This window comes from Miscanthus floridulus, chromosome 14 (assembly GCF_019320115.1).
Source record: "Miscanthus floridulus cultivar M001 chromosome 14, ASM1932011v1, whole genome shotgun sequence".
Taxonomy (NCBI): Eukaryota; Viridiplantae; Streptophyta; class Magnoliopsida; order Poales; family Poaceae; genus Miscanthus; species Miscanthus floridulus.
In genome coordinates, this window is record NC_089593.1 from 13716707 (window position 1) to 13740396 (window position 23690).

General features: G+C 55.0%; 1 protein-coding gene across 1 annotated transcript; it reads right to left on the bottom strand.

The window, feature by feature from the left end:
- Positions 1-6655: 6655 nt before the first annotated feature.
- On the bottom strand, positions 6656-7219 carry LOC136503073 (uncharacterized). Its single transcript, XM_066498269.1, has one exon. It carries the CDS (start codon positions 7217-7219, stop codon positions 6656-6658), a length of 564 nt encoding a protein of 187 aa, XP_066354366.1.
- Positions 7220-23690: the final 16471 nt, after the last annotated feature.

The following is a 23690-nucleotide window of genomic DNA, read 5'->3' on the forward strand; positions in this document are numbered from 1 at the left end:
TTAGGCCACGGGTTCCACTGCGACCACGCTGGGTCACGAGGCTCATTCGATATCACCGATTGATTCTGCACAAAGGAGAAGATATTGCATGTGTGAGACAAGATTGAACAACACGTATAGTCTCTCTGCTGCCTAACTAGTATAACCCTTGCAACTATCATCAATATCTTCTCAGTTGCATTGTGCTCTAGTATAATTGCTTAAGTACTAATTGGTAATAAACATATAGCATTAGTCACTAAGTTTCTAGTGTCTGGGCATCTTTGTAAGATTGATTCTGCATAAACTAGAAATGATGATTATAAGGTTGTAAAGTGACTCACAGTGCCTGAAACAGTATTTGGAGCAGGTTGAGGAGGAGGGGCTGGCATCGGTAGCGGAGGTTGACCGATTGCAGCGTAAACACCCCTCATATATTCAAACATCTGCAGCCGCTCTGCCTCCATCCTCTGTCGCTCTGCCTCCGCCCTCTGCCGCTCTGCCTCCATCTTCGCCTCTAGCTCCTCCCGACGCCTCATTTCTTGTTCCAGCTGAGCCTACAATATTTCATCCCAATGTTACAATGCAATGCAAAAATATGTAAAAATCAATGAACGATGAATAAAACAGAAATAACATGGAGTGCGCTCATCTGGAACCATGTAGAGTCCGGCCGTGGGCGTATTGCCGGGCTGGAACTCGTGCTCCGTGCTCGAATCTAGGAGGGAATGGAAGTACTGGTCGTGTCGATTGTGCCGTCACCAATCCAGAACTTGCCATGCTTCTTACCTCCTCCCGCCCTCATGACCACTTCTCCATCAAGGTCATGGGCGCTTGGATCGTACTCTGGACCATGGACCGCCCTTGCCATCGATGTGTATCCATTGAGGCGGCTGTGGACGGACTCGTTGCTATACGCCAAGGGTGGGTCCTTTGAGTTGTAGGCGACGTCGGTCGTCGCCTTACCCTTGTGGGCCAAAGCATATGCCATGAACTGGGAGCAAGGCTTGCCACCATGTGCCGTTGACTGGAAAAAGTAATATGATTAGAAATTATGCAGAATTGAGCGTTAGAATAAAGAAATGAATTCGCGTACCCATCTAGCCATGTATTCTAAGAGGTTGAGGTTGCCTTGAAGTTGTGGTACACCCGGCATCAGCAAACGCGGCTCCCAGCAAGCGTTGTCATTCTCCTCCCATGCGGGGTCGCACCACCTGTCCACCATTCGGGCCCAGCACTGCAGATCGTAGGCGCACCACCACGGAGGCACCTACGTCATCAAGTATATGACATATAAGAAGATGAAATTAAGCATAATTAATCTCAGAAAAATAAGTATTAATGTTCTATATTTACCTTCAGGTATTGTTTCGGGGTCAGTATCATGGTTCTTGCCGCACTTTTAGGGAGCCTCACTCTAAGAATTTCCGTGTGGTATTAGATCATGGCCTAGATGCTCGCCTCGAAGTGCATGTCCTTGACGAGTTTCTTGGTGGCTTTGTTAGCCACAGCATCCACCTTGTCCTCGTATCCTTCCTTGCATCTAAAGAAATCCTGCATATAGACGCGATGTATCCAGTCATTATTTCAAGAATGTCCAATGAATGCGATGTATTGAGCAATGTAGTGTGAGAAAGACTTACCCAAAGCTCAGCCTTGACACGCTACGCCTTATCGTCGAATACCCTACCATCCCGATCAGGGGCGTCAGGGACGGTGGCATAGTGGGCCCACGTGTAGGACAGCTCAATAGTTTTGCCGAATTGCACCAGACTAGGGAACTTTTCCTTGATCAAAAGACCAAGGATGCTGTTCACATGGCGTGCGTGATCACCTCCACTGACCTTCCTCCAACCTCTGCCCTAGTGATTAAGATAAATTATTAGTTTCTATTGTAATTTTGAACATATCAAATGAAAAATTAGTGATAACATCTAAAGTTACTTACTTGTCTCCATCGGGTTGAATCTGCGGGCATCTCTCAAGAGGTATTGGTCGCCTCAGGAGGCTCAAGGGACCTCGCAACCACACATGTGACAAAGTAGAGGAAGAGGTACCCCCTGTCTCCTCCTCCACCCCTGCCTCCTCCTCCACCTGTACCTCCTCCTCCTCAGATGATGAGTGAGCGGAAGGTAACTCAGATAGCGATGAAGGTACATGCGATGGTGGCCTCATCTTTCCTCTGCCCTTCCCTCGACCCCTGGGTCTACCTTGAGGTCTCTTCCTAGACCCCTCAGCTGCATCGGACCCTTTACGCGTCGTTGTCGCTTTTGAGTAAAGTGACGTTATCCTCTTCATACCGTCCACCATTGTTCAATCACCTGTAATTAAAAAGAGTAAACCAATTAGCACAGATAATACATCAAAATAGATGCAAAATAAACAAAACATACTTAGAAAATAACATGGTATGACAAATAATAAATCAATTAGCATGGATCATTTATGTATTAGAAATAATCATCATGATCGGGATTAGCTGGATCATAAGTCTCATCATCACTATCACGCATGTCGATATAATCATCCCCGTGCTCCGAAGAAGGAATGTCATCACCACCGTTATTGCTTAGATGTAATTGCTGAAGTAATTCTAAGTCCTTCAAATTCTGAACCTCGTCTCCGGCATCCTCGTCAACACCAAAAAATTTGACTTATACCAAAAAATTCTACTCATTTTATTCTATTATTTGAATCACTTGTAGTTCAAATTTGACTTATACCAAAAAATTTCTTGAAATTCAATAAATTAATTAAATATAGCAAATAGATCCAGAAATATACCAAATCTTAACATGGAGTACCACATGTTGTATGTGAAGAGTAGAAAAAGTTTCAATGTCAGAAGAGAAAAAAACTTATTTATTTGCCGAGTGCTAAAAAAACACTCGGCAAAATGATTTCTTTACCGAGTGCTACAGAAAAACACTCGGCAAACTTAATTATTTGCCGAGTGCCACTAACGGACACTCGGCAAACTCCTAACGGCCGATACACTAACTGACGGATGTTCATGTGGCGGTTTTTTGCCGAGTGTCTCTATTTTGCCGAGTGTTTTTTCTAGTTTGCCGAGTGGTCTTTTTTCAGCACTCGGCAAAGAGTTTGGAATGCCGAGTGCCATTATTTTGCCGATTGTGGTTTCTTTAGCACTCGACAGACAGTTTTTTGCCAAGTGCCCGATTATGGGGGGTACGACCCTGGATACCCATGACAGACCACATGGGCTGCGCCCCCAGGGGTGGCACAACCCATAAGACAAAGCCTTGCAAGGCACGACTCTGCTCGACGCCTTCCGCAAGACACCGGGAAGATATCCTGAAGATACTATGAGATCTATTAGAATACGTATGATCTCAAGATTCCTGTAATATGTTATTACTTTTTGGTTATCTCTCAGATCTAACAGATTTGTAACCCTACCCCTCGGACTATATAAGGCGGGTAGGGACCCCCTCCAAACTCACGCAATATCATATGATAGCCAATACAAACCAACAGACCATAGGAGTAGGGTATTACGTTATACTAATGGCCTGAACCTCTCTAACTCGTGTGTCTCTGTTGCCTTCTTATTCTTGATTGCATGCCTCTCTACCGATCAATCTACCTTCGTGGGATACCCCTCAGAGGACTATCGACAATATTCTATCGACTGTTGGCGCACCAGGTAGGGGTGTGCGTGCTGTTTCCTTGTCGAACAAGATAGCTTTTTCCGTAGGCTCTTAGTCCCTCCCGTAGCCTAGCCAGATCTTCACAGTTAGATCCATCTCATGGGTCATCAATGCCGACGGAGTCGGAGAGCTCATTGAGCCAGCGTAGATCGATTCTGCACCGATCACCCCAACACTTGTGATGGTAGATCCGATCTCGGAACCGCCTCCAAGGTTGCCTTCATCAATAACTCACCGCCCGCTTCCTTGCTACCAGAGGAGGCAGATCAACAATGACCAGGCCCTGTAGGATCATGCCATTGGCATGTTCTACTTGGCCATTTGTCCTAGGGTGTCCCACGGCCGACCAGGCCACACGGATGTGGTGGTTGTCGCAGAACGTCAGGAACTTGCGGCCGGTGAATTGTGTCCCATTGTCAGTAATGATGGTGTTCGGAACCCCGAACCTATGGATGATATCGGTGAAGAACTACACCGCTTGTTTGGATTTGATTTGATTGATCGGACGAGCCTCGATCCAATTAGAGAACTTATCGATTGCTACCAACAGATGGGTGTAGCCCCCGGGGGCTTTCTGTAGAGGCCCAACCATGTCCAGCCCCCCACACGGTGAAGGGCCATGTAACGGAGATGGTTTGGAGGGCTTGGGCCAGGAGGTGCATTTGTCGCACATAGTACTAGCATCCCTCGCAGGAGCGTACTAGCTTGGTGGCGTCGGCAACAGCCATCGGCTAGTAGAACCCTTGGTGGAAGGCATTTCCGATGAGCGTCTGAGGCACTGCATGGTGCCCGTAGGACCCTACGTGCAAGTCCCAAAGTAGGGCTTGGCCTACCTCGGTGGTGATGCATCGCTGGAGGACACCAGATGGGCTTTGCTGGTACAACTCGCCGTTGCTGAGGACGTAAGTCTTGGCTCATCGCGCAAGCCGTCTGACGTTGGTCCTATCTGCAGGGAGCTCTCCTTGGACGAGGCAATCAAGGAACAAGACCCCCCAGTCCATGCCCTGGTTGGCCTTGGGAGGCTCTGCGTCTACTTCCATAACCTCGGTCTCGGCCACGGGGGTCTCAGCGACCGAGGGGGCCTCAAGTCCTGTGGTGGGCTCGACCGATGGGCCTTCTTCCACCGCCAAGGCGTAGTCAATGGAAGGCTTATGGAGATCTCTGGTGAAGACATTCGGGGGGACCGGGGCCCATGCCGACGCCATCTTTGCCAGTTCGTCCACGGCCTCGTTGAATTTTCGCGCAATGTAGTTGAGTTCGAGACCGTCGAACCTATGTTCAAGGCGACGTACCAGCTTGCAGTACGCCTCCATCTTAGGGTCATGGCAGTTTGACTCCTTCATCACCTAATCGACAATGAGCTATGAATCGCCCCGTATGTCGAGACACCGTACCCCAAGTTCGACGGTGATCTGCAAGCCATTGACGAGGGCTTCGTACTCGGCTGCATTGTTGGAGGCGGCGAAGTGGAGCCGAATCATGTAGCGCATGTGTACTTCGAGGGGTGAGATGAAGAGCAGACCTGCGCCTGCCCTGGTCTTCATCAGGGACCCGTCGAAGTACATGGTCCAGTATTCTGCCTGGATTTGGGCAGGTGGCAGTTGGGTGTCGATCCATTCTGCCACGAAATCGCCCAAGACCTGAGATTTGATTGCTTTCCGAGGCGCAAAGGACAAAGCCTCCCCCATGAGTTCGATGGCCCACTTGGCTATCCTACCCGAGGCCTCCCGGTTATGGATTATCTCCCCTAGGGGGAAAGACGACACCACAGTTACTGGGTGGGATTCAAAGTAGTGACGTAGCTTGCGTCGAGCCAAGACTACGGCGTAGATCAGTTTCTGGATGTGGGGGTAGCATGTTTTGGTCTCGGAGAGTACTTCACCGATGAAGTAAATAGGTCGTTGGATGGGTAAAGCATGCCCCTCTTCCTGCCTCTCGACTACTATGGCCGCACTGACCACTTGGGTCGTGGAGGCGACGTAGAGCAAGAGAGCCTCACCCTTGGCTGGCGGTACCAGAATGGGTGGATTGGTGAGCAATGCCTTGAGTTTGGTGAGGGCTTCTTTGGCCTTGGGGGTCCACAAAAAGCATTCTGATTTCCTCAAGAGGTGGTACAGAGGCAAGCCTTTTTCGCCAAGGCACGAGATGAAGCGGCTTAGGGCCGCAAGGCATCCCATAACCTTCTGTACTCCCTTGAGGTCTCCGATCGGCCCCATGTTGGTCACGGCCGAGACCTTCTCCGGGTTGGCTTCGATGCCATGTTCCGAGACTATGAATCCTAGAAGCATGCCTCGGGGGACGCCGAAGACACACTTTTCAGGGTTAAGCTTGATGCTCTTTTCCCTAAGGCATCTGAAGGCTATTTCCAAGTCACCGACGAGATCACTGGCCTTCCTGGACTTGACCACGATGTCATCCACATAGGCCTCAATGGTCTTCCCAATGTGCTCGCCAAAGACATGGGTCATGCACTGCTGGTATGTGGCCCCTATGTTTCTGAGGCCGAACGACATAGTCACATAGCAGTACATGCCAAATGGTGTGATGAAAGAAGTTGTGAGCTGGTCGGATTCTTTCATCTTGATCTGATGGTAACTGGAATACGCATCAAGGAAGGATAGGGTTTCACATCCTGAAGTGGAGTCAATGATTTGGTCGATTCGAGGTAATGGGAAAGGGACTTTTGGACATGCTTTGCTTAGACTGGTGTAGTCTACACACATTCTCCACTTCCCATTTTTCTTCTAAACTAATATGGGGTTAGCTAACCACTCCAGATGGGATACTTCTTTGATGAATCCAGCCGCCAAGAGCTTCTGTATCTCTTCACCAATGGCCCTGCGCTTTTCCTCGTCAAATCGGTGTAGGCGCTGCTTCACTGGCCTGGAGCCAGCCTGGATGTCCAAGGCGTGCTCGGTGACCTCCCTCGGTATGACCGGCATGTCTGAGGGACCCCATGTGAACATATCGGCATTCACGCTAAGAAAGTCGATGAGCATGGCTTCCTATTTGATGTCGAGGGTGGCACTGATCCTCAGCGCCCGGTCGTCAGGGTAGGTGGGGTTGACCGGGACGAGTTTGATGGCCTCCATGGGCTCGAAAGTCCTGGCGTGACGCTTGGAGTCGGGCACCTCGCTACCGAGCTGGTCGAGGTTGACGATGAGGGTCTCGGCCTCCACAATAGCCTTGGCGTACTCAATGCACTCGACGTCGCAGTCGTATGCATGCTTGTACGTGGACTCGACAGTGATGACGCCATTGGGGCTCGGTATCTTGAGCTTGAGGTACGTGTAGTTGGGGACCGCCATGAACCTGGCGTAGCACGGCCACCCCTGGATGGAATGGTAGGTTCCCTTGAACCCAACCACCTCGAAGGTGAGGACCTCCTTGTGGTAGTTGGAGGGAGTACCGAAGCAGATGGGTAGGTCGATGCGCCCAAGGGGCTGTGTGCGTTTTCCCGGCATAATGCTGTGGAAAGGCGTGGCGCCACCCCAGAGCTGTGACTGGTCGAGCTCTAGGAGCTCCAGGGTGTTGGCGTAGAGGATGTTGACGCCACTACCTCCATCCATCAGTACCTTAGTGAGCCTGGTATTGCCGATGATGGGGTCGACGATAGGTGGGTACTGCCCAGGGTTTGGGACATAATTGGGATGGTCGTCCCGGTCAAAGGTGATTGCCTCCCAAGACCAGTTGAGGTATCGGGGAGTGGCCACCTTCACCGAGAAGACCTCCCAGTGTTCCCTCTTTCACTGTCATGCCATGAGGCACGCCGAAGGCCCGCCGAAGATCATGAAAGTGTTGTGCACTTCGGGGAATCCGTCGTCCTTGTCGTCGTCCTTGTCGTCGGCGCCCCTCTTCTTGGCATCGTCGTCGGGGAGCCCGAGCTTGGCATAGTAATGCCAGAGCATGGTGCACTCTTTGAGGGCATGCTTCACCGGGCCCTAGTGGTAAGGGCAGGGTTTCTTGAGCATGTCGTCGAAGAGCCCGGGGCCTCTGGGGCCTCAGGGATTTTTGCGCTCTGTGGCCGCGACTAGGCTAGCCTCGAGGGCTTCCTGCTTCCCCTGGTGACCCTTTTTCTTTTTCTTGGGGAGGTGGGGAGTTGAGGCCCCCAGGGCCTCGTTCCTCCGCTTCCCCTTGGCGTCATCATCGGGGAAGATGGCCCCAACATCCTCTTCACCCAAGGCGAAGTTGGTGGCGATGTCGAGGAGTGCGGCCACCGAGGTTGGTATGTTCTGGCCCAATTCTCGGACCAAGTCTCGGCAGGTGGTGCCAGAAAGGAAAGCCTGGATGATTTCTGAGTCGCCAACGCTTGGCAACTCAGTGCATTTCTTGGAGAAGCGCCAGATGAAGTCTCAGAGAGACTCGTCTGGGCCTTGGCGACAACTTTTGAGGTCCCTTGAGGTCCCAGGAGTTCCTAGGGCGCACGTATGTGCCCTAAAAGTTCCCAATGAAGACCCTTACTAAGTCGCGCTAGTTGTGGATCTGTGAGGGAGGGAGATGTTCAAGCTAGGCTCGCGCTGAGTCTGATAGGAACAAAGGGAGGTTGCAGATGATGAGCAGGTCATCGTCCATGCCACCTAGCTAACAAGCCAGGCGGTAATCAGCTAGCCAAAGTTTGGGATTAGTTTTGCCACTGTACTTTGTGAGGTTGGCCGGTTGCCAAAACCGGGCTAGAAAATGAGCAGCACAGATGGTTCTGCTAAAGACTCAAGGACCAGGCGGCTCAGGGGAAGGACTATGGTCTTCCCCGCTGTCGTAGCGATCACCTTGGTGCGAATGGTAGCCCCGGGTGGCCCCTCATTGTCATGTCGCCGTCGCCTGCTGACCACCTCGTGGTCGCCCTATTCCTCGCGTTGGTTGCCGAGGTGGTCGTGCAGCAAGGGGACCCTATTGATCATCGGTGTGTGAGCGGGTTCGGGATGAGCCAAGGCCTCCCTGTCCTGCTGAGGCAGTGTCGTGGGAAGGTCCGAGGTGCCTCTGCACCGTTGGGAGGCGGAACTCTCGGCCTGCTGCACCATGGCGGTCTCGAGGAGATCCCATAGCTCCCCGTGGACCCGTCGCCCGTCCGTAGTAGAGGGCTCCAGCATCATTCGGACTAGCATTGCCATGGCCACAACGTTCTGGCTAGCGCGATTGAAGATTGGGGGTTGCTCACCCCCTTCGTTGTCATTGATGCGGTGGTGGACATCGCGGGCCCTCCGCTGGGCTCTTCTGCCATCACCGCGACCCTGCTGCTCCTGCTCGAGAGTGTCTTGGAGCTGCTGTAGAAGGAGTTGATCTTGCTCAACCTTGGCCTGAAGCTCACGGAGCTGCTCCAGGTCCGGGCGTTGAAGTTGTCCTAGGGCGAGGCTCTCATTTTGTGCTACGGTGGAACAACGTGTGAGGGTGTGGCATCGCTCGCTCCCTAGCGAAGCGGGGTATGGTCGCCTACCCCCTCATCCTCATCGCTTGTGCTCAGCATCCCGAGTCCGACGTGGAAGCATTCACGAGTGGGATCGTAAGTGCCTTCGTCGGTCGTCAGAGTCGGAGTAGTCGAAGCAGTAGTCACTCACGGCCAGGAAGCGATGCATGGCTTCAGGGTCATGAAGTCTGCAGAAGTCTGCTCCAGCCCATGCCTCGTCTTCCTCTGAGGAGTCAGTGTGGGCATGAGTCACAGTCGTGGTGCCAAAGTTAAGGGCGAAGCGTTGGTGGCGTCCTGAGGGCTCTATGTGAGTAGAAGCATAGGCAGAAGCATAGGTGGCGGTGGCATTTCTCAACCTGAAGGGGTATGGGGATGGTGCCATCGCCAGGCTTTGCTCCACAGAAGTCGACTCCTCAGGACGTGGCGGGGCAGAGCTTGATGACGGGGCATCGTCGTGCGCCACTGACGTCTTTCTCCTGTCTAGGCTCAGGCTAGATAGGTCCCCAACCAGGGACCTTGTGCCAACAGCTGGGCGTGGAATACCGGTGGAGCGCGGCGTGTTGCCCTGAGTTCGCATGGTGTCGGGGTGGCTCTGCTCGCGTCGTGCCTAGCAAGCGCAACGAGAGCGGCCGCCCGGGCGCCGCCTGCGCCTAGGCTATGGGTGCATGACGTCATCATCGGTCGGTGGCCTCAGGGTGTGAGAAGTACCATATCGTACTCACATCCTAGAGACATGAACTCTAGGCTCCCGAACCAGATCACCGTGCTGAGACGCAGTGGTCGTACGAGATCTGCCAGCTGGAACTTGTTAGGGAGATCAAGCTGACACACAGAACCCCTACCTAGCACGCCAACTGTCGGTGTTTTGGACCGGCAGGCCCTCAACCAACTAGTAAAAATGCACTGCGTGCCCCTAATTCTGGATGGTGATGCTAAGAGACACAATGTTTATACTAGTTCGGGCGATGGGTGCCCTACGTCCAGTCTGAGATATCGATCTTGTGTTCCTTGCACCAAAATGCTCGTAGTAGGGGGTTACAAGTAGGGCCAGAGAGGGAGTTAGTCCCAGGTCTCTGCGTGGAATGGTGTGAGTTGCTTGAGATGTCGATCTTAGGCAGTGGGTAAATCGTGCGTGTTACAGAGCATTACTTGCGCGTGAGTGAGTGAGTTTGTCCGTCTGCCTATATCAGTTCTAGAAATGGCCCCGGTCCCTCCCTTTTATAGTTGAAGGGGGGTCAGGGGTGATACATGCGTTCGCTATGTGGCGTCCTACGAACAGGGGTGGCATGTCCGAGCCCTGTAGCCTATTACTGTGGCGGTATGGTTGATGGAGCGGTCCTGTCCTTGATGCACTAGAGCAACACGCCGGCCACGCCCGATCCTGTGCGACGTGGGAGCTCACGCTGGCCACGCCCAATCCTGTGCGACGTGGGAGCTCCAGTGATAGCCTGACATAGGGCATAGCGGACAACGTGCCGGTTGCTGTGTGCTAATTGTATAAAGAGTCGAGGCTCAGTTGGTGCCGAGGCTGAGCCATTGTGGGGGGCTTGGTGGGTGTGAATCCCGAGGTTGCCGAGACCCTAAAGTAGACTGCTGAGGCATGGAGGGAACAGTTGGTCTTGTACACTGATTCTGAGGCTATAGTAACCCGGACCTGACTCCGCACACCGCGTTGTCCCTAGAGCAGGAGTTAGGTAGCATAGCGTAGTACAGGCGCCGGTCGTGGGCACAACACCGAGCATAGTGGCCAGTAACCCCCGCCCTGTCCTATCCTGGATGGCATGGCTCCGATGTGACTAGCGTTTAGTTGGCCACGCCGCTGTGTCGAGCCATCGTTCGGCTGATATCGCGGGAGCGGTTGAACGCGCCGGGCGGATGTGACATCTTGTCCGAGAAGTTGGTCGAGGTGGAGGCAGCGGGGTTGTTTTGCCGAGCTGACCTTGAGCGAGGCGGAGAATTGGTGTCTCGTCTAAGGCTATACATGCGGGTCCTCAGGAGAGATGGAGAATCAGTTCCTCGGCCGAGGCCTTTCGTGCGAGGCCTCGAGCGAAGTGGAAAATTGGTAGGCCATCCGAGGCCTCCCGTGCGAGGCCTCTAGCGAGGTGGAGATTCGGTAGGCCGTCTGAGGCCTCTCGTGCGAGGCCTCTAGCAAGGCAGAGAGTAGGTGGCCTCAGACATGGCCGGGGTTTAGCCAACAGTTGTCTCTTGGCTTTGATTTTGACGAGGTCTAAGCGATTTTTTGATTGTTCCTTAGGGGACCCCTTCTCGTGGTACCCGACAGTAGCCCTCGAGCCTCAGGGAGAGTGTGAGTGCTCTCTTTGAGGTTTTGTTGAGACTCGACTCACAGCAGCTCCTGGTGGGATGGTGTTTCGTACTCGAGGCCTCGGTGGGTGCGCGCGAGCGCACCCACTGGGTGTAGCCTCGTGGCCCTGGAGGAGTGGATTTATTCCTCCAGGGGCTTTTCTTGTGTCATGAGAGGGGTTTTATTGTGTTTGTTGAGCCCATGAGTGAGAGTTTAGGTCGCTAAGCCTTGGCAAGGTTGCAGGAAGAGCCCCCTAGCCTCTGTATGGAGCGAGAGGGCCGTCAGAGGTTCCCCTAGCTTTTTGTGTGGCCCTCACGCATCCTTTTTGTTCAGAAGGAGGGGTGGAGGGTGCCATGCTACCCTCGGTGGGCACGAGTAGTGACACCCCCGGTGAGCTGTTATTGGGTAAGTCCGAGTGGAGGCCCATGCCCCGTTCGCTAGGGGTCGGCTAGCGGTCTAGAGACGCGCTCCAAGAGTACTAGAGGGCTTTTCTAGTGGGTGTCGAGGCCGTTCGATGGGCCCCGGTGGTTCGGTGCCTCCCTACGGTGGGATCCCATTCGGAGACCTCCCTGCCAGTTTTGGACATGACTTAGGGCATCCCGAGTGATCGTTTGCTCGGGCCTTGGCCGTGTGCAGGCTCGCCCATAGTTGTCCCTAACTCTGCTTCCATGGGGTGGCTGTTGAAACCCTCGGGGGCCCAGCCTTTGAACCCCTAGACCATAATGGGCTTGATGCCCTTTATCGTGTTTTTCTAGGCCTTTGAGTGCGAGCTCGGGTTGCTTGTCTTTGTCCTAGGTGTAGGAAGAGCCCCCTGAGCCTTCGCATGGAGCGAAAGGGCGGTCGGGGATTCCCCTGGCTTTTTGTGCCACCTCGCGCATCCTGTTCGCTCAGATGGAGGGGTTGTTCATCGAGCCCCCTCGAGTGTGAGCCTGGGTTGCTGGGTCTTGGTGAAGTTGCAGGAAGAGCCCCCTAGCCTCTGCATGGAGCGAGAGGGCCGTCAGGGGTTCCCTTGGCTTTTTGTGCGACCCTCGCGTGTCCTTTCTGTTCAGACGGAGGGGTTGTTTGCCGAGCCCCCTCGAGTGCGAGCCTGGGTCACTGGGCCTCGGCAAGGTTGCAGGAAGAGCCCCCTAGCCTCTGCATAGAGCGAGAGGGCTGTCAGGAGTTCCCCTAGTTTTTTGTACGACCCTCGTGCATCCTTTTTGTTTGGAAGGAGGGGTTGTTTGCCGAGCCCCCTCAAGTGCGAGCCTAGGTCGCTGGACCTCAACAAGGTTGTAGGAAGAGCCCCCTAGCCTCTGCATGGAGCAAGAGGGCTGTCAGGGGTCCCCTGGCTTTTTTGTACAACCCTCGCGCATCCTTTTCATTCGGAAGGAGGGGTGGAATATGCCAGGCTACCCTCGATGGGCGCGAGCGGTGGCACTTCTAGTGAGTTGTTATTGGGTAAGTCCGAGTGGAGGCCCATGCCCTATTCGCTAGGGGTTGGCTAGCGGTCTAGAGACGCACTCCAAGAGTAACAGAGGGTTTCTCTAGTGGGTGCTAGGGCCGTTCGATGGGCCCTGGTGGCTCGGTGCCTCCCTATGATGGGATCCCATTTGGAGACCTCCCTGCCGGTCTTGGACATGACTTAGGACATCCCAAGCATTTCGATTGCTTAGGTCTCGACCCCGTATGGGCTCGCCCGTAGTCATCCCTAACTCTATTGCCCTGGGGCGGCTGTCAAAACCCTCGGGGGCCTAGCCTTCGAACCTCTGGACCATAATGGGCTCAGCGCCCAGTTCCTTCGTCTACAAGGAATCAGGTGGAGGATATTCCCTCCTCCCATCGGTTTGACAACAGCAGGCGCGCCTTTTGAGGTGATTTTCTCAGGGAGGCGGAACGGCGCCTGCCACTGCAGCGGTCGGATGTGACACCGTGTCAGCGAATGGAACATAACTATTCACGTGATTAATGAGGAAAAGGTGGGTACGTGGGCGGTAAAATCGGATCCGGATTAACTGTGCCGGATCTAGGGGAAACTTTCTCGATGTCATCGCCCCACCTGTTTCACCTTCTTCCTACATAAATATGCAACGAGCCTCGCCCCTCCCCTCCTTACCTTGCCTGCATTTGCCTTTGCCGCCCTTGAGCCGTTGCTAGAACAGAGAGCGCCGGGGAGAAGAAGAGAGAGGCGAGGTAGAGAGAGCGAGAGAGGCTCACCATCGTAGTCGTATTCTCTGTCGCACCCATGGCCAGCGCCATTGTCATTGAGGCGGACCCTTGGGGTCAGTCCGACGTAACTGTGGAGACGCTCTAGTCGCTCATCGACGACGGCCTTCTTTGTCCGGTTACCAACCCTAATAGACTAGAGTGGATCGCTCCGTCGGGCGAGCCGGAGCCAAGGCCACGCAACGGCTATGTTGTGAGCTTCGTGTCTTTTCACGAGCGTGGCCTCGGCTTGCCGGTGGACTGATTCATGTGGGTGCTCCCACACTACTACGGCGTGGAGCTCCACAACTTCAACCCCAACTCCATCGCGCAGGCAGCCATCTTCATCGTCGTCTATGAGGGGTACCTGGGGATTGCTCCCCACTGGGAGCTATGGCTCCACCTTTTCTGGGCAGGGCATACAACCAAGCCGACAGGCACGTTGGGCACAAGGAAGGCGGTGAGGGCTGGCGGCTACACTCTTCAAGTGTGCTAGGACCGTCAGCATCTGTACATCCCGGCCCAGCTCGCGTCAACCAACCGCAGCTGGTATACCAGCTAGTTCTATCTTCGTAATGATGACGGCGGGCTTCCCCCCTACACCAGGTGGATCATGGAGAGCTATTCGGAGAGGTGGAAGTATGGCATCCCAAAGGAGGATCAGCCCAAGCAGCAGCCGCTCCTAGAGGGGCTAGAGAGGCTACAGGGCCGCTGCCTCATGGTGGCTGTGGTCGTGGCTACCTTCCACCACCGGAGGGTGCTGCCGCTGATGGCTCGACGGCGGCGCCTGTTTGAGATGAGACCTGATGAGCCGATCAAGGGCATTCAGATGTCCGCCTCCGCCCTCTCTGATGAGGAGATTATTCGTTGGGTGAGGGAGATGGTGGAGGCGAAGCTGAGGAGCGGTGGCCTGACCCCCACCGTGATGCACCCGTCACGGGGGTTCCTCTCCCTAGTAAGTTATGCGTCGCTGCAGCCCCCGAGGCCTCCTCGTTCTTTGTCATTTTCTAGTCCCTTATTTGCATTCACTGTTCCTTCAGGGGATGAGAGATGTGCGAGCCTCCCCACCACCCGTTCCTAAGGACATAGCGTGGTGGGTGGTGAACCGGGCGCATGCCGAGGCACAGAAGAAGTGGAAGGACGTCGAGCAGGCAAAGCGCAAGAGGAAGACCCTTGAGCACGAAGAGCTGGAGAAACACCACTGGCGGCAGAGGCAGGAGGGCCTCCTGGTGGAGGCGTCTCCATCGTCGTCACTGTCGGTGGATTCTTCGAGCGGTGATGACGCGGGTGAGCTGGGGCGGGGTCCCCTGGACCATCTTCCTGACATCGGGGCGACTGCGCCTGGGGCATCGGTGAGCAGCCCGGCGCTCTTAGGAGAAGGGGGAGGAGATGCCTTGGGGCCGACGATCGCCCACCCCAGGGTCGAGGCTGACACGCCCGAGGCACGGGCGTTGGGAAAGCGCGCCGTCAGCCCAGTGGGCTCGACGGCAGAGGTGGAGCAGGCGGCGGCGGGGGCGATGCAACTGTCCCCACAGAGGACTGAGGGGGTGTCGGGCTCCATCGAGGACCAGCTGGCACCGGCGGATATAGAGGCCGTGCCCCACTGCTGCCACCGCCTTCATAGAGGATGGTCGCCGTACCAAAGCGGTTGCAGCCCTACTCGAGGTAAGCCTTTTTTCGGCATAATTGTAGCGTCTTCCGTTCGTTCTTTGGTCCAATGCTGACCCCATAAGTATCTTGTCTTTAGCCAGAAGCGTCCTACAGAGGTGCCTGCCTTGGTGCCACTTAAGGCGCTTAAGGTGAGCCCTAGCTCCACCGCCCACTGGGTAGTGGAGGTGCAAGCCACCATACAACGTGGCGTGGCGTCGGCAAGGGCCGACCCAAAGGAGCCGGTCGCCCAAGGAGAGGCTACCGAGGCGGCCTTGACACAGACGGGGGAGGGAGCACCTCCGCCTCGTGAGGCCAAGGCCTGTGGGTCAGATGGGGCTGAGGTGCCCTCAGTTGCCGAGGCCACTGAGGTCGAGGCCCCCTGGCCTCCGAGGCCAAGGCGACGGAGGCCAGGGTGCCCAGAACCGCCGATGCTGCGGTGGCGGGGGCCGGAGCCCTCGGGACCATCGAGGCCATGGTGGCGGAGGCTGACGTGAGCGCGGCGAAGCCGGTGGCCCAGGAAGTGGAGATGAAGGCAGCGGAGGCCTTGATACCACCCTTGGTCCAAGGCCTGCTGCTATTGTGGGAGAGCTCCTAGGAGGCGGAGGTCCATCTGATCTCCTCTGACGATACTTCCTAGGCGCAGGAGGTGGTCGACGCTGAGGTGGCCGGCACCATGGAGCAGCCAGCTCTGACCGTGGGCGAGGGAAGCTCGGCCCTTGTGCAGGTACGACCCGAGCCCCACGGGTGGGATCACCCGCGTGTCCTATGGTAGAGCCGAGACGACCCTGAGGGGGAGCCTCTGTTCGCCCTCGAGGACGCGGCTGAGGGCGGGCGCTAGGACATCTTCGAGCAATACTGCTAGCTAGTGGAGCGGTCACTGCAGGCAGTGCTATCCGTCGTGGTCGACGATCTGCCTAGAGTCGCCTAGGTTTGCGCCTTCTTTTCTCGTGTGGTGTCATCTTTTTTCGAGTTTTCTTGTAGTGAATGACCCCTGTTTTGCCTATCTAGGAGCTCGAGACCCGATCCCTTAGGAAGTTGGTCTTTCTCTAGCAGGAGAGGGACATCTGGGACCAGCTCCAGTGGTAGAAGAACCTACTTGCTCGTGCCAATGAGCTTCTATCGACGCGGAGCATAGAGGTGGAGGACCTCCGCCTACTCGGTGCCGATATGAAGGCAGCGGCGGTGGCGGCTCAGGAGCAGGTCACCCCCTTGGCGGCGTGGGTCAAGGAGTTGGAGGAGGAGCTGACCCGCGTGGCCGGTGATCGGGATGCCTTTAGGTCCAGGGGTGGAGAAGCCATGGCCTCTGTCAAGGCCCTTGCTGGACAGCTGGGGACAGAGCAGGGTGTGCACCAGCTGATGAAAGGTGCCTTGGATGAGGCCCTTAATGTGGCTGAGGCTTCCCGGACCGAGGCTTTGGTCTAGAGGGGAAAGGCCGAGGGTGAGTTTTATTCCCCTTGTTTTATTTGTTTTTCTTGTGTTCGGCCCCTAACTCCTTGGTGTGATGCAGAGCTAGAGGAAGAGGCTTCTAGGGCGGCCAAGGCTTCCCGGGTCAAGGTCTAGCGCCTGAAGGAGAAGGTTGAGGCCTCTCGGGTCAAGGCCCGACGCTGGGAGGAGAAGGCCGAGGCCTCTCGGGTCGAGGCCCGACGCTGGGAGGAGAAGGCCGAGGGTGAGTCCCATAGGCTTCCGCCCCTATTTGGCTTGTTTTCCTTTGCGCTCAACCCCATTCTGTTTCTTTTGGTGCAGGGTTGGAGAAGGAGGTCACCCGAGCAGCCAAGGCTTCTGTCGCAGTGCAGGTGGTGCTTGAAACCAAGATCGGGGAGCACGATGTGCTGAAGAGTGCCACCCATACCGCCTGCGAGGCCCTAGAGGTCGAGGGGGTCTAGTCAGGCAGCTCCCTTAGGAGCCACCTGATTGCGTTGAGCGGCCAAGTGTGTGAGCGACTCTAAGGGACGCTACACACGGGCGTTAAGCGCGCCCTGGCCATCATCGCCTCGCACTACATCGGCATCGACCTCAAGGCCATCAGCGATGGCTATGTCCTGCCTGATGATGATAGGGAGGCCGATGAGGAGGTAGCGAAACTGATGGAGGCGGCGGAGGGCCCCGGCACGGCGCTGGCCAAACTGTTCGAGGAGGAGGTAGTCCCTCCCACATCATCTACCGATGCTGGAGACCCTGAGCCTTGACCTGGGCCCAAGAGGCCATGTAAATAGATTAGGGATTATGTTACCCTATCATAACACTGGTGGCCGTCGAGGCCTTTTTAAAGTAATCGTGTGTCTACGCTTCTTTAATCGTTTTTCATTGTATTTTCGAGCCTCTGCCCTCTGTCTCGTCTCTGAACAAATCTCTTGCAAAAAACTTCCTCAAAGCCTAAGCTGTCCCTTGGGCAAAAGGTGGTGAGGGAGTGCCATAGCTCGGAGGCGTAGGCCGTCTCGTGACTCAGCCGGCCTTTTGGCCTTGAGGCAGTCTTTTGGTCCTTAGGTTTTTTTTCACAATTGATTTGTCAGAGCACGCTAGAGAGTTTGGCATAGGTTTTTTTTCAAAAAATGACTAAAAACGGTGCATGGGACTTAGGGGGGGCGTCCCCCCTTCTAGCCCCCGAGGGAGGCTCAGTTCTGCAGAGGCAGAGCCGTGTCCTATGTGAGCCCCGTAGTGGGCACCTCTATAGAGGCAGAGCTGAGTCTCCCTTATGGTGTTATCATACTACCGAGGCCCATGATGGGCTCGGGGGGTTTCTTGAAAAATTAGAACAACTAAAGAACGCTTCTTAATTGTATTTCGAGAAACAATGTATACAATGCTTGGAGATTTAAGGGTAAAAGCGACGTAGCTATTCTATGTTCCAAGCGTTGGTGAGGATTTCACCTTTCTCGTTGGCTAGCTTGTAAGTCTCGAGCTTCAGTACTTGGGCGACGATGTATGGTCCTTCCCATGGTGGGGTCAGCTTGAGGCGGCCCTTGTTGCTCTGCCTCAGCCTCAGCACTAGGTCGCCCACCTTCAGGTCTTAGCTTCGAACGCGCCGGGCTTGATAGCGTCACAGAGGTTGCTGGTATTTGGCCAAATGTAGCAACGCAATGTCTCAGGCTTCCTCTAGTTGGTCGAGGGCATCCTCATGGGTAGTGCGGTTGCTCTGCTCGTTGTAGGACCAAAGCCTCGGGGAACCGTACTCCAAGTCAGTGGGGAGGATGGCCTCGGCCCCATAGACTAGGAAGAACGATGTGAACCCCATGGCTCGGCTTGGGGTATTCCTCAGGCTCTAGATGACTGACGGGAGTTTGGCAAGCCATTTCTTGCCAAACTTCTTCAACTGGTTGTATATTCTTGGTTTGAGGCCCTGTAGGATCATGCCATTGGCATGTTCTACTTGGCCATTTGTCCTAGAGTGTCCCACGGCTGACCAGGCCACACGGATGTGGTGGTCATCGTAGAATGTCAGGAACTTGCGGCCGGTGAATTGCGTCACGTTGTCAGTGATGATGGTGTTCGGAACCCTGAACCTATGGATGATATCAGTGAAGAACTGCACCACTTGTTTGGATTTGATTTGATTGATCGGACGAGCCTCGATCCACTTGGAGAACTTATCGATTGCTACCAATAGATGGGTGTTGCCCCCGGGGGCTTTCTGTAGAGGCCCAACCATGTCCAGCCCCCACACGGCAAAGGGCCATGTAACAGGGATGGTTTGGAGGGCTTGGGCCAAGAGGTGTGTTTGCCACGCATAGTACTGGCATCCCTCGTAGGAGCGTATTAGTTTGGTGGCGTCGGCAACCGCCGTCGGCCAGTAGAACCCTTGGCAGAAGGCATTTTCGACAAGCGTCCAAGGCACTACATGGTGCCTGTAGGCCCCTACGTGCAAGTCCCAAAGTAGGGCTTGGCCTGCCTCGGTGGTGATGCATCGCTGAGGACACCAGATGGGCTTCGCTGGTACAACTCACCGTTGCTGAGGACATAAGTCTTGGCTCATCGCCTAAGCCATCTAGCATCAGTCCTGTCTGTAGGGAGCTCTCCTTGGACGAGGCAATCAAAGAACGAGACCCGCCAGTCCGTGCCTTGGTTGGCCTTGGGAGGCTCTGCGTCTACTTCCATAACCTCAGTCTCGGCCACGGGGGTCTCGGCGACCGAGGGGGCCTCGAGTCCTATGGCGGGCTTGACCGGTGGCCCTCTTCCGCTGCCGAGGCATAGTTGATGGAAGGCTTATGGAGATCTTTGGCGAAGACCTTTGGGGGGACCAGGGCCCATGCCGATGCCATCTTTGCCAGTTCATCCGTGGCCTCATTGAATTTTTGCACGATGTGGTTGAGTTGAAGACCGTCGAACCTATCTTCAAGGCGACGTACCAGCTTGTAGTACGCCACCATCTTGGGGTCATGGCAGTTCGACTCCTTCATAAATTGATTGACAATGAGCTACGAATCGCCCCATATGTTGAGACGCCATACCCCAAGTTCGACGATGATCTGCAAGCCGTTGACGAGGGCTTCGTACTCGGTTGCGTTGTTGGAGGCGGCGAAGTGGAGCTGAATCATGTAGCGCATGTGTACTTTGAGGGGTGAGATGAAGAGCAGACCCATGCCCGCCCCAGTCTTCATCAGGGACCTGTCGAAGTACATGGTCCAGTATTCTGCCTGGATTGGGGCAGGTGGCAGCTGGGTGTCGGTCCATTCTGCCACGAAATCGGCCAAGACCTGAGATTTGATTGCTTTCCGAGGCACAAAGGACAAAGCCTCCCCCATGAGTTCGATGACCCACTTGGCTATCCTACCCAAGGCCTCCCGGTTATGGATTATCTCCCCTAGGGGAAAAGACGACACCACGGTTACCGGGTGGGATTCGAAGTAGTGACACAGCTTGCATCGAGCCAAGACTATGGCGTAGATCAGTTTCTAGATGTGGGGGTAGCGTGTTTTGGTCTCGGAGAGTACTTCGCCGATGAAGTAAATAGGTCATTGGATGGGTAGAGCATGCCCCTCTTCCTGCCTCTCGACTACTACGGCCGTACTGACCACTTGGGTCATGGTGGCAACGTAGAGCAAGAGAGCCTCGCCCTTGGCTGGCGATACCAGAATGGGTGGATTGGTGAGCAATGCCTTGAGTTTGGTGAGGGATTCTTCGGCCTCGGGGGTCCACGAAAAGCGTTCTAATTTCCTCAAGAGGCGGTACAGAGGCAAGCCTTTTTCACCAAGGCACGAGATGAAGCAGCTTTGGGCCGCAAGGCATCCCATAACCTTCTGTACTCCCTTGAGGTCTCGGATCGGCCCCATGTTGGTCACAGCCGAGACCTTCTCCGGGTTGGCTTCGATGCCGCGTTCCGAGACTATGAATCCTAGAAGCATGACTCGGGGGACGCCAAAGACACACTTTTCGGGGTTAAGCTTGATGCTCTTTTCCCTGAGGCATCTGAAGGCTATTTCCAAGTCGCCGACGAGATCACTGGCCTTCCTAGACTTGACCACAATGTCATCCACATAGGCCTCGATGGTCTTCCTGATGTGCTCGCCAAAGACATGGGTCATGCACCACTAGTATGTGGCCCCTGTGTTTCTGAGGCCGAATGACATAGTCACATAGCAGTACATGCCAAATGGTGTGATGAAAGAAGTTATGAGCTGGTCGGATTCTTTCATCTTGATCTGATGGTAACCTAAATACGCATCAAGGAAGGATAGGGTTTCACATCCTAAAGTGGAGTCAATGATTTGGTCGATTCGAGGTAATGGGAAAGGGACTTTTGGTCATGCTTTGTTTAGACTGGTGTAGTCTACAAACATTCTCCACTTCCCATTTTTCTTCTTAACTAATATGGGATTAGCTAACCACTTTGGATGTGATACTTCTTTGATGAATCTAGCCTCCAGGAGTTTCTATATCTCTTCATTGATGGCCCTGCGCTTTTCCTCATCAAATCGGCGCAGGTGCTGCTTCACTGGTCTAGAGCCAGCCCGAATGTCCAAGGCATGGTCGGCAACCTCCCTCAGTATGCCCAGCATGTCCGAGGGACCCTACCCAGAAAGTCAACGAGCACGGCTTCCTATTTGATGTCGAGGGTGGCACTGATCCTCAATGCTGGGTCGTCGGGGCAAGTGGGGTTGACCGGGATGAGTTTAACGGCCTCCGCAGGCTCGAAAGTCCTGGCATGATGCTTGGAGTCGGGCACCTTGCTACCGAGCTAGTCAAGGTTGATGATGAGGGTCTCGGCCTCCATGATAGCCTCAGCATACTCGATGCACTCGACGTCGCAGTCGTATGCATGCTCGTACGTGGACTTGACAGTGATGACACCATTGGGGCCTAGCATCTTGAGCTTGAGGTACGTGTAGTTGGGGACCGCCATGAACTTGGCGTAGCACGGCCGCCCTAGGATGGCGTGGTAGGTTCCCTTGAACCCAACCACCTCGAAGGTGAGGACCTCCTTGCGGTAGTTGGTGGGAGTACCGAAGCAGATGGGTAGGTCAATGCGCCCGAGGGTCTCGAGGAGATCCTGGAGCTCGCTATGGACCCATCGCCCCTTCGTAGTAGAGGGCTCAGGGATCGTTCGGACTAGCATTGCCGCAGCCATGATGTTCTAGCTAGCACGATTGAAGATTGGGGGTTGCTCACCCCCTTCGTCGTCATTGATGCGGTGGTGGACGTCATAGGCCCTCCACCAGGCTCTTCTACCATCACCGTGACCCTGCTGCTCTTGCTCGAGAGTGTCTCAGAGCTGCTGTAGAAGGAGTCGATCTTGCTCAACCTTGGCCTGAAGCTCATGGAGCTACTCCAGGTCCGGGTGTCGAAGTTGTCCGAGGGCGAGGCTCTCATTCTGCGCTATCGGTGGGACAATGGGTGAGGGTGTGGCATCGCCCGCTCCCTAGCAAAGCAGGGTATGGTCGCCTGCCCCCTCGTCCTCATCGCCCATGCTCGGCATCCTGAGTCCAACATGGAAGCATTCACGAGTGGGATCGTAAGTGCCTTCATCATTAGAGTCGGACTAGCCGAAGCAGTAGTCGCTCATGGCCAGGAAGCGACGCATGGCTTCAGGGTCGCAAAGTCTGAAGAAGTCCACTCCGGCCCACGCCTCGTCCTCCTCTGAGGAGTTAGTGTGGGCGTGAGTCAAAGTCGTGGTGCCAAAGTCAAGGGCGAAGCGTTGGTGGCGTCCTGAGGGCTCTGCATGAGCAGAAGCGTAGGCGGAAGCATAGGTGGCAGTGGTGTTTCTCAACCTGAAGGGGTATAGGGATGGTGCCATCGCCGGGCTTTGCTTCGCCGAAGTCGACTCCTCAGGACGTGGCGGGGCCGAGCTTGATGATGGGGCATTGTCGTGCGCCACCGGCGTCTTTCCCCTGTCCAGGCTCAGGCTAGATAGGTCCCCAACCAGGGACCTTGTGCCAACAGCTGGGCATGGGATACCGGTGGAGTGTGGCGTGTCGCCCTGAGTTCACGTGGTGTCGGGGTGGCTCCGCTCGCGTCATGCCGGGCGAGTGCAATGAGAGTGGCCGCCTGAGTGCTGCCTGCGCCTGGGCTGCGGGTGCGTGACGTCATCATCGGTCGGTGGGGCTCGGGGTGTGAGAAGTACCATATTGTAGTCACATCCTAGACACATGAACTCTAGGCTCCCAAACCAGATCACCGTGCCGAGACGCAGTGGTCGTACAAGATCTGCCATCTGGAACTTGTTAGGGAGATGAAGCTGACAGACAGAACCCCTACCTAGCGCACCAACTGTTGGTGTTTCGGAATGGCGGGCCCTCAACCAACTAGTAAAAATGCACCGCGTGCCCCTAATCCTGGATGGTGATGCTAAGAGACACAAAGTTTATACTGGTTCGGGCGATGGGTGCCCTACGTTCAGTCTGAGATATCGATCTTGTGTTCCTTGCACCGAAATGCTCATAGTAGGGGGTTACAAGCAGGGTGAGAGAGGGAGTTAGTCCTAGGTCTCTGCGTGGAACGGTGTGAGTTGCTTGAGATGTCGATCTCAGGCAGCGGGTAAATCATGCGTGTTACAGAGCGTTGCTTGCGCGTGAGTGAGTGAGTTCGTCCATCTGCCTATATCTGTTCTAGAAACGGCCCCGGTCCCTCCCTTTTATAGTTGAAGGGGGGTCAAGGTTGATACATGCGTTTGCTATGTGGCGTCCTAGGAACAGGGGTGGCATGTCCGAGCCCTGTAGCCTATTACTGTGGCGGTATGGTCAATGGAGCGGTCCTGTCCTTGATGCACTAGAGCAACACGCTGACCACGCCCGATCCTGTGCGACGTGGGAGCTCCAGTGATAGCCTAACATAGGGCATGGTGGACGACGTGCCGGTTGCTGTGTGCTGATAGTGTAAAGAGCCAAGGCTCAGTTGGTGCCGAGGCCGAGCCGTTGTGGGGGGCTCGGTGGGAGCGAATCCCGAGGTTGCCGAGACCCTGAAGTAGACTACTGAGGCATGGAGGGAACAGTTGGTCTTGTACACTGATTCCAAGGCTATAGTAACCTAGACCAACTCTGCATGCTGCATTGTCCCTAGAGCAGGAGTTAGGTAG

What these genes read in the sequence shown, in the direction of transcription:
- LOC136503073 (XM_066498269.1), bottom strand. Translation starts at nt 7,219, where the DNA reads ATGGATGGAGGTAGTGGCGTCAACATCCTCTACGCCAACACCCTGGAG.